Below are 15,465 nucleotides of genomic sequence, written 5' to 3'. Positions count from 1 at the left end.
CGCTCTGTCTGTCTGTGTGTGTGTCTGCTGTGGTGTGTGTGTGCGCGCGTGAACTTTGTGTGACTAACTGATGCAACCGCACAATAAATCCTCATTGGTAAAGTTCTTACTGTAGTATTTCTGACAAACGCTACGTGAGATCTGCTTCCTTTAAGTCTGTCTGTTGTCTGACGCTGCCGAGGGAGGAGATTAAGGCACGCAGAAAGGCACGTAGAAACGGTGGGCGGGGAGGACTAGCCTTAAAGGAGCAGTACACCTAAACCGCCACCCAGTGAAAAAATGTATAAATAGGAATTTAATAAAAGGTATAATAAATAATATGATGGGTGTTTTGAGCTGAAACTTTACACACACTTTCTGGAGACTCAAAACACTTATATTAAATCTGAAAAAAGGGCTAACCTAGGTGCCCTTTACATTTTATTTTATTTTATTTTTATTCTTATTTTGACTGAGAGTCACAGCCTTGAGTGAATTTTTGCATTCAATTACACACTCAGAAATAAAGGTGCAAAATCTGTACCATTTCAAAGCTACACTTTTGTACCGTACAGGTAAACACTAGTGCCTTTAGGGAACACTTTTGTAAGCTTTAAGGCTTACTTTTGTACCCTATCGATACTATGAGGTGCACATTTGTACTTTTTAGGTATTAATATGTACCTATTAAGGACCTGTTAGGAACAAAAGTGTACCTTTTAAAAGGTACTGCCCTAGTGACAGATTTTGTTCCTTTATTTCTGAATGTAACAATGGCATTATAGTAAATGACACCAATATTTTAATAGATAATTGCTATTTTGCAATTAAAATAATTTGTCACCAAATTATGTAAGTGTAAATCACACACTTAAAGGGATAGTTCAATTTAATTTCATCTTAATTTAACCCTTTTAAACCCATAACACTTGCTCAATATTACGTATTTTGAATATAATGGGAATGATTTCTGTCTCTCTATGGAAAGTCTAGTATTTCACCAAAAACCTCATATTGGCACTGTTGTGGTTGAATCCTGATTATTTTGTTCCTGAAATCCTGATTGTATTACTCTGCATATATCTCCAATGCACATCACATCACACGCAATGTCGTTACAAAGTTCATGCACACACACAGACAGCGCGGCGTTTAGCTTTGCACGCAAATGTGACAGGATACAGGTTAATCTCCACTGCTGTATGGATATCCTTTATGTTGATGTACAAAATAAACCAGATTTAACGTCCACAAAGCAGGATTGAAGCGTCTTCCTTTATAATTGTTCTGACACGCGGCTGTGCTGAGTAAGTGAATCTGAAGTGAATCGCTGTAATTAATTACACACGTGCTCTGTTTTAAAACATGTTAAACTTGTAAAACTCACTCTTGATCACGTTTGATGATGATTGATGATCCTAGCGAACTGAACAGACCTCTTATTCCCAGTTGCCTTGCGCACGTCCGGTCTTGTTGATATGAATATACACGTGACTACGGAGACATGTTAATACACAGCTGTCAATCAATTCGGTGGGCGTGGGGGAGTGCACTCCTACGTCAAGTTGCGGTCGCTCTGAAAACCGCTCCAATTGGTCCACTGTTTTTATGTTGCTAAATTGGAAAAAAAAAAAGGACTGAGTGTGTTTATTTCACCCCAATATGACTGTCTATACACTATACCTACACACATGTCTGTCCAAACAGCTTGAAAATATGATTTTTCACCATAGGTGCCCTTTAATGCAATACTGAACATTCTCAGCTCAGTTCATGACTATTTCTGCCAACAATCCAGTTGCCAACTCCAAACACAGTCCATTTAGCCTATAGAGTGGAAACTGTTGTACAATAAAGTGCAATAGCACTTAACTAAATAACTCTAATAAAACTGGAATATTGGCCTATAGTTAAAGGACAGAAGAGTCATTGTGTTCCCACTGTTTCCCGCCATCTCTTTCTAAAGAGCCGTGTGGATTTTCTCTTCATAGACCACACTGGTTTGGGTCACTGATTCATCCTGCTTTTTTTCTGCTAGTGGCACAAATCCTATAATCTGGTTCAAGAATTACAGAGAGGTGGTGATGTCAGGAATAAAAAGAGCAGTGGATAAAGCATCATGGGAATTTACAGCTGGTTTGCTGGGTGGAATCTTAATCGGGGGCAGGCTTTGTTCAGGACTCTGGCCGGGTGGCCGAACGCTAGAGGAAAGACCTTTGTGCTTCTGGCAGCCCCAGAGCTGAAGATCAGTGTTCATGCTTCTGTTATCTGCAATATGAAGAATATTCTGACATTTATAACCAGGCAAACCTGTGAAAATCTTCAGGAAATCATATGGCAAGATGTCATTTCTTGGATTGTGGTAATCTCAGTGACAATAATCTAATTAAAATCTTGAACATGTCTTTCATTTGTGATTATAAATGGATTTCTATCCAATGATAATCTTGATTTGAAACAAAACGAGAGCAAAACAGACTTGAGGAGATAAACATGGTAACTAGGGCATATATATTTAATATTTCATATCAAATCGCAACCAAAAATATATTTAAAAGCAGGTACATCAGTCTCAACTAGATGCTCAGCCAAACAAAACTACACAAATATACAGTAATGGGCGAAGGTTTTAAACCAACATTAAATCTGTTATTTTACTGATGGTATAATGCAGCGGTTCCCAACAGGGGGGTCCCGACCCACAAGGGGGCCTCAGCGAGCACTGTGGGAGGTCGCGTCATTTAAAAAAAAAAAATTGCAGTGGACAATTAGGAGAACGATCATGATGCCTTAGTTCATTTCATCCCCTGGCTGACCAAAAACATTGACAAATTTGTAACTCGCCTTCAGCAGCTAATACTTATGACCCAAGCTTATTGGACCCAGGTGAGGAAGCTCCAAACGAGTCGCAGCATTAGCAATACTGGAAATGAAACGAAATGCAGGAAATATCAAGATAGTTACCTAAACTGCGCTAAAGTTCTTTCTAACGAATGCATGAGAACGTCCAAATTAATAAGACATTTGCAGACGACTCATCGATAATACCACAACAAGCATTTTTTGACAGGCAAAAGCATTGACACACACCCAAAATGAGATGAGGGACGTCACAGCTACCGACAATAAACGTAAACTAATATAGGGCCAATTTAAATGCCAAAGGCTTATGTTTTCCAGTTACAAAAGGCTGCGATGTATGAGCGATAATATCATTAAATGTTGAGGGGGCCTTACAATATTTTTCAGGGAAAAAGGGGAAAAAAAGATTGGGAACCACTGGTATAAAGGAAATACTGTATGTGACCTTTTACCACAAAACCAGTCATCTTTATTTTAATTAAGATTTATACAGTGATCTTTAGGTTGATGTATGGTTTGTTAGGATAGGATTTCGGTTAGGTTAGAGCAGGGATGTCCACACTCGGTCCTGGAGGGCCGGTGTCCTGCAAAGTTTAGTTCCAACCCCAATCAGACACAGCTGGCCTAGCTAATCAAGCTCTTACTAGGCTTTCTGGAAATATTCTTGCAGGTGTGTTGAAGCAAGTTGGAGCTAAAACGTGCAGGACACCGGCCCTCCAGGACCAAGTTTGGACACCCCTGGGTTAAAGTTTGAGTTATTTTGGTTAAGGCATGTGAAAGACAAGGTTGGAGAGAGGCTGTTTGTCCTTGTTTTGAGCTGCATTTCTACTAGTGTTGTTAGCAATATTGTCTGAATTGATGGAATTGTTAATGTTGAAAAGTACAGAGGTTTAAATCCTATATGCCATTCCTTCTGGAAAGGACTTCAGGGATAATAGTTTTCATTTTCAGTATGATAATGATCCACTAATTGCAGCGAAATCCTATTTGGAGAAAGAAAACAGCTGATGAAACACAGACAGTCATGAAATGGCCTCCACAGTGTCCAGACCTGAATTGAGGTTGTATAGACCATTTCAATGTGGTCATGTCATTGGCCCATGAACATTTCCTGCTTGTTATCAAACTATTTCATAACTGTAACAAGAGGCAATTCAATCATAACCTAATGTTAAAACAGCTATCATAACATTATTTATCAATAAGTGGACCTTTTTGGATACATGGAAGCTTTAGAAATTTAAAATGTAAAACAGGAAGTACGCTGGGACCATTGGTTGTGTTTACATCCCTCAAAATAGTCTATTAAGATCACCTAGACAGGAAAATAAAAATAAAACACTCTGAAGCTAAAGAAAAACTCTGGAAAGTGGATATTACACACAGTACATTATTTCAGAAAATGTCAGGACCATTAAGCTGTGCTTTGTGTCAAGGGAAGCCACATTAAACATAGACTTTTGCTTGAGAGGAATTGTTGTGCTGTTGTTTTTCTGGACATACGTCCTATATTTTCTGTTTGTTTTTAATAAGGAGACAAATTGATTCTGTATATATGGTGCAAAAGTCTTAGGCCATCAAAGCTGGTATAGTGCTTAGGACTTTTGCACAGTACTGTATATGAAAACGCGGCAACACCATTAGCTCTTTTCATATATATTTGTAGATCAATTTGTGATGCAATTTAGTGAAGTTTATTTCTAAACTGATTTCGAGAGGATCACGTGATCATGATTGCTTGCGGCTGGTCTCGCATTATCCAATTTATGATTCACCAATCAGACGATTCCTAAGCCACTATAAATACACTAAGTTCCATATCACAGCCATCTTCGTTTTGAAGAATCCACCCTTCCACTCCTACTCCTTTCCTAGATGGGTGGCCCAGTGGTTAGCACTGTTGTCTCACAGCAAGAACGTCACTGGTTCTAGTCCTTAACAAGCCAGCTGACATTTCTGTGCGGAGTTTACACGTTCTCCTCATTCTCTCCCGGGTTTCCTCCCACCATCTAAAAACATGCAACTTGAGTTATTGACTAATTCAAATCCAAATCAGCATGCTAAACAAGCTTTATAATCAACCATCAGCTAAGCGTGAACTCTTGAATTTCAATAACGATAAGTTTTGAACATTTTTAGTCAATATGGATTAATCTGAGAGCCAGTCACACTGCAGAAAAATGTGACAACAGTCAATCAGAGGGCTTTAAACCTACCTCTTAAAGTCAGACACTGTTAAAAACAGTATTCTTTCTAGCTAGAGTTTTGTTTACATTTTGCACATTTAATCTTAAAGCCAGACACTGTTGACAGAACTAGCTTGACCAACTAGAAATCACCAAAATGGTTATTCATCAGTCTTACCTTTAGTCATGGCAAGTCTTAACTAAGACTAGTCTTAACAGTTTATCCAGCCAGTCCCAGTTTTTAACTAGTTCAGTCAAAAAACTCTTGTGCAACTGATTTATGACAGTCTAGCCATTCATTCATTCATTCATTCATTTTCTTTTTGGCTTAGTCCCTTTATTAATCAGGGGTCACCACAGCGGAAAGAACCACCAACTTATCCAGCATATGTTTTACACAACGGATGCCGTTCCAGCTGCAACCCTTCACTGGGAAACACCCATACACTCTCATTCACAAACACACACTACGGCCAATTTGGCTTACCCAATTCACCTATAGTGCATGTCTTTGGAGTTGTGGGGTAAACCGGAGCACCCGGAGGAAACCCACACCAAAATGGGGAGAACATGCAAACTCCACACTCCACACAGACATGCCAACTGACCCAGCTGAGGCTCGAACCAGCGACCTTCTTGCTGTGACGCTACCTACTGCGCCAACTTGACCACAGTCCAGCCGATCTTTTTTTTAACAATGTATTATTACCTAGCCTCCTCTTTCCCCAGCACCACCTGTCTAGATCTGCTATAAGGTTCTCTCTGCTCTCTTCACAGTAGCATAATGCTGATTCTGTTTTTATTTATTGTTTTTGCAGTAGAGAATGGCCTCTCAGGAAACACAGACCAAAGAAAAGACGAGGATGAGGATGACAGAGATGAAGTCTTCACTGTGGAGCTGAAGAAAGGCCCTCATGGTCTCGGGCTGGCTTTGGTGGATGGACTGGTGAGAATCAACTTAAAAATAAAAAAATTAAAAATGAAAATTGGAAATGGAAAAATGGAAAAAAAAGTGGAAATTAAAAAAAAAGTCTGGTATTCTTGACATTAGTGAATAAAAAAAGTTACTAAGATGTTCCTGTAATGTTGTTACAACTCAGCATTTTGGGAATGTTCGTTTATAAAAATCCTAAACGTCCAGTTATTAGAATGATGTTATTAGAATATCATTTAAATGTTAGTTTAACGTTCCTGAAACATTCTGTCAAACACTTTGTGATCAAGCAGAATCAGTCATTTATTCATTTTCGGCTTAGTCCCTTCCCAGCAGGCACAGGATGTCAGCAAGACCTCAGATAGACGTTGTACCCCAACATCATTGGACACTGCTTTTTGTTTGAAATTGAAAATCAGGTTTGATGTCAGAACCCAACGTCAGGCCGACATCAATGTCCAAGGTCAAACATAGGTTGGATTTTGGTTACTTTGCAGTGCAACCTAAAAACAACTAAATATTAACTAATGATGTTACGGCTTGACGTTGTGTGGACGTTACCACTATGACGTCTATCAGATGTTGGATTTTGGTTGCCATACCTGACGAATAAATGTCAATATTTGACGTCAATATGACATTGGATTTTGGTCAACGTGCAGTTTGGGGTCTTTAAAAAAAGGATAGAACCTGACTTTGCCTAAAGTTGCATTGAACAACAGCATGATTCCCTTTGTAGCCGTGTATACTTAAAAAGCTGCATACGTATGCAGTCTCAGTGGGATTTGGAGCAGATCCACGCTCTCCTAAGGCTGCTTTGTTCACTTCTTCAGAGCGTTTGGTCCTGTAAATGACGCTGAATCGCTGACATATGTGTTCGCTATGAGGTGCAGATGGGGGGTAATGTTTTACGAGAAGCTCCTCAGCAGGGGGCGAATGTGTTTGCGTTGGCCACACTGGACCCCTTTTGAAGCCCGTAATGAGTCTGATTGTAAGAAGATCCGCTGCGTTTCCCACAAACACACCGATTCTGAAGAAAGGTGGAGCTGATGCAGACAATAAGATGAAGAAAGAGCTGGATGACTGAGCGGTTGAGCGTTTAGACACTATTAAACGTCTACTTTCCCTTATTGTGCAGTAATAAAGGCGAAATGTTTTGGATTTGTGTCAAGACAACATAAAGAAATTAAGTTAATGTATTAGTCTTGACAAATTTAAGTAGATTGAACTTAAAACAATTAGGTTGTCCCCCAAAAACAAGAATTGTGTTGTTTCGGCTCATTTTAAATGTCTTTTTTTAGTGTAGTTTTGTATTTGTTTACTTTTTTGCTGTAATAATTGTATTAAATAACATTTGGTGATGATAAGAATATGATAGAAGAAGCTATTTGTTAGAAATGTTGGTATAATTAGCTAACTCAATGAAATAGCACAGTATAGCGTAGTGTTTTCATTTCTATTGCTGTACTGATCTGTTGTATGATGGTTATTATTGTGCTTTTTGTTCGACAAATATTTCATACAGATAATATCACGATGATTAATGTGGTCTTCTCAGGAAGAATCTTTACACCTGCTCCCTTTTTGACTGCAGCACTTCATTTTAGTGTTGCCAGATATTTCTATGAAAACAAACAAAAGCGAAGCATTTACCAAAAAACACTCTAAATCCTAAAGCACTTTTTATTTCCACTTTATTAATGCTCTAATTACTTTAATAATGCTGTATTAACAAACAATAAAAAGTCAGTACATTAACAGTGGGCTCTATTTTAATGATCTAGGGCAGGCATGGGCAAACTCGATCCTGGAGGGCCGGTGTCCCTGCAGAGTTTTGTTCCAACACTAATCAAACACACCTGAACACCTTAATTAGTGTCTTCAAGATCAATAGAAAGCTACAAGCAGATGTGTTTGATTAGGGTTGGTGCAAAACTATGCAGGGACACCGGCCTTCCAGGATCGAGTTTGCCCATCCCTGATCTAGGGCATGTTCGAATCCACTTTTGCTATTTTAAGGGTGGGAAAAACAGTGTGTGTGCCAGGCGCATGGTCTAAAAGGGTTGTGCTTATTCACTTAAAGGGGTATGGGTGTGTTTTGGATAAAATGTGCATTAAACTAGTCTGAATCTTACCTCCCATTAAGAGTCCATGGCACATTCTCTATTTACATGGTGGACATTGTAAGCAGAAAAACAGAGCCTTTTATAAGTGAGGAAAACGGTCAAAGACCATCTATGGAACGAGCCTCTTCCATTCGACTGTGGATTCAAGAAACAATGGTGCACTCCACTGAAGACATTCATTTAATTTAACTATTTTGTTTGTTAAGCGCAAAGATTTTTTGTAAACTATTTCTAAATTCAGTTCTAATGTCCAGCAAATTAATAAATGAACAATAATAAAGAAGTGTGCTAAAAAAACTGAGTTACATCCAAGTATACTTCTCCTTCCTAAGCCCCATTTGCTGATGAATACGTCTTTAAAACAATGCACCTCAATGCACCTCCTTTACCACATTATCAAGTGCAGAAATGTGTGCATAAATTTAGCTATTTAAACAACGTGGCACAAAACGTTAAATTAATACCTATGCCTGCCTAAAAAACATGACATTGCATTGTTATGATATATGATAGAGCCCATAATGTATATAACTACTATATTTGGCAACAAAGCAGAGTGGAGGCTGCATGAAGGGGCATTTCTGACTTTGTGTTTCTAAATCATCCAATGATAATGAGTCTTCTTACCTAACCACACCCCAAACCCATTCGCCACTATGATGTGAGCCAATCAGGTTAACATGGTCAAAGACGCCTCTCTGATTTGGCCACACCCACAACTGATTTCCTGTAGAAACTACATTTACACAATTAGCAGTTGCTTTTATTCAATTTATTATTACATTGCATTGGAGGTACACTTGTGAGGTGTTCCTTTCGTTTCTGACTTTGTTTATGTTTCTAAATTCCTTCCTTTCTCTTACTTAACCACACCTCTAAATACATCCATCACTATGATATGAGCCAATCGGGGTAACATGGTCAAAGACGCCTCTCTGATTTGGCCACACCCACAATAAATCTCCTGTAGAAACCACAGACTGTAAAAGATATAGCTGTAGTATCCGTGACATCACCCATAGGCTTCTGAACGGCGCAAATGAAGGTACAAGTGGGCGTGGCCAATCGGCGCCATTTTATTAACGCGTCATCGCTCCAACCGGAGGATACCAAATAAGGGCAAAGAGGCAGAGCGTGAGCGGAGCTACAGAAGCATGCTAGCATTTTGCTTAGACAGACTTTACTTTGAGAGAACGCGTAATACTTCATTACCTGCGACTCCATTTGTGTTCTGACCACATGTGCTTGGCTGTACACTATATCAATAAAGTGTTTAGACTTTTAAAAACACTGTAGTAATACATTGAGCCACTAAACATTGTTCTTATGATGTTTTTCTACAGGAGGAAAACGCGAATTACTTCCAAACACTTCAATTATAGTGTGTGTTAGTAAATGCAGGGCTCATTTAGAAATCCAGGCATAACACTGTATGACAACGCTTCAGATGACTGATCTAGAGCCTACAGCTAATCAATCTGTCACATTCTGGAGGGCATTACAGCTCTAAAGAACATTATAAATGATAAATGATCTAAAATATAGCAAAAACATTTATAGAGATGGTATATACGTATATAACTTCACTCACTCGGGAAACGGAGGACACATGAAAGGTTTGTGAGCACAATAAATTGCACACAGCATCCCATATCATCTGATAATTGTAGGAAATAATTCCAAAAGGGAACTGACTGTGTAAAGCCACATAAAACAACACAAAAAATACGATGAATATGCTGAGTTCAGCAGCTAATCAGCCGGAATCAGCTGAGGTGAAGTGACGCGACCAGCGAGACCTAGCTGTCACTCAAGTGGCCACGCCCTTAATTATGCAGACTTAATATAACCTAAACGAAACGGATGAGTTATAAAAAATTCACCCCCTTAAAGTTGTCATGAGCGGTAATAATAGCTATATGAACCAAAATCGTTCTTTGTACCAGGCTGTAAACACCTTTTTTTTCTGCTGTAAAGTCGGCCATTTTAACAGTGGGCTCAATAGAAATCTGCTCTATTATGGAAATTATGGAAATTAGCGATGAATTGCAGTTACTTCCGCATTAGCTTCACGAAGGAGAGCGGGAGGTTTCCGCTTGGTATAAACCTGTACTTATGTTCACACATTTAGTAGATGCATTTATTCAAAATCATCCAATGATAATGATTCCTTTTACCCAACCACACCCTTAAACCCATCCATTACTATGATGTGAGCCAGTCAGGTTACACTTGTAATAATCTCTTATTTTCCTCAGGAATCAAACACACAACCATGCCATCGTGAGCACTTTGCTCTATTCGTTGAGCTTCAGATTGAGAATGACTGACGTTTTCATTGATTGATCTTCAGTTTTTAGTTTTGAAGATGAAGAAATGACTCGTCTGGAATCTTTTCTTCTGTTGTTTTGGTTTGTGCGGGACAGAAAACTGCTCTGCGGGTGAATGGGGTCTATGTGAAGTCAGTGGTGCCCGATTCTCCAGCGGCTCAGAGCCAGGGCCTGAGAACAGGAGATCGGATTCTCGCCGTCAACGGAGTCAGTCTGGTGGGAATGGACTACCACAGGTGAACACTGAACACATTCAATATCTGAGTGGGTTTAACCCTTCCAGAGAAAATAGATTCAAGTGTCAAAGGGCTGAAAAACACTGTTCATTTAATTCAGGCTTATTTGTATAGCGCTTTCACAGAAACAAGTATTGTACTGATTATTGTCATTACATTAGTCAAAATCAGGAACATTGTGAAAACTATTTCAGTGATATTTGAAAAGATTTGAGTTAATATGAGTAATATTTCCAGTATAAAAACCTTGTCAGGCATAATTACGCTGTATTAATATATAGTACTATAAATATAACAGTAAGATGAGTGTAAAATACAGTAAAGATCACAGTGCACTGTTAAAGACTCATCATTTGTGTTGAAGATGAAGATGTGTTGAGATTGATTGTGTTAGACTGAAGCTTTCACAGATGTTTCTCAGCTCTAAAGCTCAGTCAATAATCCTCCTGTGTTCTGCTGTTTCAGTGGACGAGAGCTCATCCGCACATCAGGAGATTCACTCCGCTTACTGGTGGCCAAAACTGAGTCCATGAGCAGCGCCAGGAGCTGCATCACCAGATGCTGAGAAACCACACCATTCACCAGGATGATTCACTGATTCAACTGGATGAGTCACTGATTCAACTGGACGATTCACTTATTGACCTGAACAATTCACTGATTCACCAGGACCATTCACTGATTCAGCTAGACCATTCATCGATTCACCTGGACCATTCACTGATTCACCTGAATAATTCACTGATTCACCTGGACCATTCACTAATTCAGCTGGATGATTCATTAATTCCTCTGACCTATTTACTGATTCGCCAGGTTGATTCATCTGGACCATTCACTGATTCCCCTGGACCATTCACTGATTCACCTGAATAACTCACTGATTCACCTGGACCATTCACTGATTCATTTAGACAATTCACTGATTGACCGGGACCAATCACTGATTCACCTAGATAATTCATTGATTCATCTGGACCATTTACTGATTCTTCTGGGCAATTTACTGAATCACTCAATCACCTGGATGATTCACTGATCACCTGGAAGATTCACTGATACATCTAGATGATTTACTGTTTCACCTTGTTGATTCATTGATTCATGTGGATCATTCACTGATTTATCTGGATAGTTCACTGAATCACTGATTCACCTGGATGATTCACTGATTCACCTGGATTGTTCACTAATTACCCTGCTTGATTCATCTGGACCATCCACTGATACACCTGGACAATTCAATGAATTAAAGATTCACCAAGATGATTCACTGTTTCACCTTATTGATTTATTGATTCATGTGGACCATTCACTGATTCATCTGGACAGTTTACTGATTCACCTAGATTGTTTACTAATTAACCTAATTGATTCATTGATTTATCTGGGCCATCCACTGATTCACCTGGACAATTTATTGAATTAATGATTTACCTAGATAATTCACTGTTTCACCTTATTGATTCAATGATTCATCTGGACCATTCACTAATTCATCTGGACAGTTTACTGAATCACTGATTCACCTGGATTGTTTACTAATTAACCTAATTGATTCATTGATTTATCTGGGCCATCCACTGATTCACCTGGACAATTCATTGAATTAATGATTCACCTAGATGATTCACTGATCACCTAGAACAGGGGTCACCAATCTCGTTCCTGGAGGTCAGGTGCCCTGCAGGGTTTAGCTCCAACTTGCCTCAACACACCTGCCTGGGTGTTTCAAGTATACCTTGTAAGGGTTGAAGCTAAAATCTGCAGGACACCGGATCTCCAGGAACAAGTTTGGTGAACAAGTTTCCCTGACCTAGAAGATTCACTGCTTCACCTAGATTGTTCACTGATACATCTAGATGATTCACTGTGTCACCTTGTTGATTCATTGATTCATGTGGATATTCACTGATTCATCTGGACAGTTCACTGAATCACTTGGATGATTCACTGATCACCTGGATGATTCACTGATTCACCTGGATTGTTCACTAATTAACCTGGTTGATTCATTGATTCATCTAAACCATCAACTGATTCACCTGGACAATTTACTGAATTAATGATTCACCTGGACAATTTACTGACTCACTTGGATGATTCACTGATCACCCGGATGAATCATTAATTCATCTAGACTATTCTGTGATTCCAATAGACAATTGACTGATTCTCTAATTTCATCTGGATTATTCACTGATTCACCTGGACAATTCAATATTTCTTCTGAATGATTCATTGATTCATCTGGACCATTTTGTGATTCCCATGGACAATTTATTGATTCTCTAATTCAATTGGACAATTCACCCATTAACCTGGACAATTCACTGATTCACCTGGATAATTTAACGATTCACCTGGACAATTCACTGAATCTCTGATTCACTGATCAACAGGGAAATTCACTGATCAACTGGACAATTCACTGAATCTCTGATTCACTTGGGTGATTCACTGATCAACTGGAAAATTCACGGATCAACTGGATAATTCATTGCTTCATCAGGATGATTTCATGGTTCATCTGGACCATACTGTGATTCCTCTGAACAATTCACTGATTCACCAGGACAATACATTAATGTACCTGCATGATTCACTGAATCACTGGCTGAGCGTTCCTCACTGATTCATTCAAGCTCATCTCAGGAACTGGAGCTCAGTTTCTGCAGAACCCAAAGGAAAGGCAGTTCAGATTCACTCATTAATGTTCCTGTTGTTCTTCTTTCTTCTCTGCTGGTTTTCTGTGTTGGTTTCTGGCTTCTAATGAATGAACCGAATCTTTCTCACATGAACTGAATCATGTTAATGTAGTCATTTGCTATAGTGTTTGTCTCCCAGTCTTTTATTTTCCGTCTGTTCCCTGTGAAATAGCTGTGGTCCAGACAGGGTTATTTCAGTTTCTCTACAGCTCATATACTGGAGGATAATAATACACATCTCTGTTCAGAACATCCAGACGCTGCTGTAAATATCTGACTGTGGTCTGTTTTTAAATATTTCATCTAATTCAGTTGGAAATGGTTCATGTTAATGTTATTAAACGACCCTTGTGCTGTTTTCATATTGATCTTCTTTTGATATGACCTGATGTGGGTCAGGAATGATGAGATTCTCCCTCAACGCCAGTCAAACAGTGTTCAAAAGTGTCATCAGTGTTAGAGATGGCGTTCAAATATTTGCTTGTTATATTTATATTAAGTGTTCTTGTACAAGTGTAATAAATAACGTTTGATTTCTATTCAAAGTTTAGTTTTTATTGTGAGATTCTTTCTTCCACCAGCAGTTCAGTTCAAAGTCTGCACGAAATTAAAATGTTCACACATGCATGTTAGTCTTAAAGCAAACAATGATTCAGAGGAAATAATCTACTGTCAATTGTGTTGTCAATTCAAATCTGCCCGCTTTGGAAAGGCAGACGATGTGATTTAAGCCACGCCCCTTCAACTATTAGTTTGCTGTAAGTGAAAGATGAGAGCGCTAAAAGCAGCCGATGTATGATACATGTCTGCAGTTCCAAAGTAAACCACATGAGGGCACCCTTACAACATTAAATAAAGAGCTGCTGCATTCAGTAGAATTTATCAACAAAATTTAAATCATATAATTGTTACACATATAATAGATAAATAATATAGACATTAATTGTAGGCTTTTGGAGGAATCAGGTGCTCCAAACAAACCAAATCACGTAACATCACATGTAACACAGGGCAATATACTGCGGACAAAACAAATAAACAATAGATGTAAAATAAACAACACTGTCACTTTAAGTGTGGCCTTGCGTCATTCCATAATATAATATATGATAGCAACATGCGGTGTTTACTATGAGAAGCACAAAGCTCAATAATGTTGCATTTCTTAATACATATCCGCTGTTAAAATCTATTAGAAACATTTTACATTTGTTGACAGCTCCATCACTCTTATATATATCCCAAAATAATCATGTTACACACTTTAATCACTATATTTTCACTCCTGTGTTCAGAGCATGCTTACCAGTAGCAGCATCAGCCATCATCTGCTGAACTACGGTAGCTTCGCAAGGACATCTTAAAGAAAAACGCCTACATTTTCTTAACCACTAGAGGGCACCAAACTATCAATCATGTGTACAACCTTCATTTCATGTCATTCATCACAATGAATCTCTATTACCTCTGGTACACTAATGCAATTTGTCCGTGTATGAGTCTCTAAAACTTCATGTAAGGTCAGTCTCCATAACAGGAAAATACTTTATAACTTGCAATTATGACTTTATATTACACAATTCTGAGAAATAAAGTCACAATTGTGTGATATAATGTTAGAATTTCAACATGTAAAGTCCGAATTCTGTGATGAAAAGTCAGAATTTTGAGATGAATGTCAGGATTCTAAAAATATAACTGAAGTCAAAATTCTGAAGTTTAAAGACAGAACTCCGAGATAAACGTCAGAATTCCGAAGTTTAAAGACAGAACTCCGAGATAAGTCAGAATTCCGAAGTTTAAAGACAGAACTCCGAGATAAAAGTCACAATTCCGAAGTTTAAAGACAGAACTCCGAGATAAGTCAGAATTCCGTGATAAAAGTCAGAATTCCGAAGTTTAAAGACAGAACTCCGAGATAAAAGTCACAATTCCGAAGTTTAAAGACAGAACTCCGAGATAAGTCAGAATTCCGAAGTTTAAAGACAGAACTCCGAGATAAACGTCAGAATTCCGTGATAAAAGTCAGAATTCCGTGATAAAAGTCAGAATTCCGAAGTTTAAAGTCAGAACTCCGAGATAAAAGTCAGAATTCCATGATAAA

At 38.5% G+C, this 15,465-nt stretch overlaps 1 protein-coding gene across 2 annotated transcripts in view; it reads left to right on the top strand.

Annotated features, from left to right (window-relative positions):
- radil2a (Ras association and DIL domains 2a) overlaps nt 1-11,441 on the top strand; it is a 77,745-nt gene extending 66,304 nt beyond the window's left edge. Inside the window, exons 14-16 of one of the 2 annotated variants that reach the window (XM_056454318.1) lie at nt 5,849-5,973; nt 10,514-10,653; nt 11,119-11,441. In XM_056454318.1, coding sequence (XP_056310293.1) covers nt 5,849-5,973; nt 10,514-10,653; nt 11,119-11,218 — 365 coding nt within the window. In that variant the 3' untranslated portion in view covers nt 11,219-11,441. Of the gene's footprint in view, nt 1-5,845; nt 5,974-10,513; nt 10,654-11,118 lie in introns of both variants that reach the window. The other variant, XM_056454317.1, reaches the window with a different exon arrangement.
- The last annotated feature ends 4,024 nt before the right edge of the window (nt 11,442-15,465 follow it).

The sequence above is a fragment of the Danio aesculapii genome, chromosome 3 (genome assembly GCF_903798145.1).
Source record: "Danio aesculapii chromosome 3, fDanAes4.1, whole genome shotgun sequence".
Lineage (NCBI taxonomy): Eukaryota > Metazoa > Chordata > Actinopteri > Cypriniformes > Danionidae > Danio > Danio aesculapii.
Note: the sequence above shows the minus strand (reverse complement) of the source record. Positions and strands in the feature narration are given on the sequence as shown.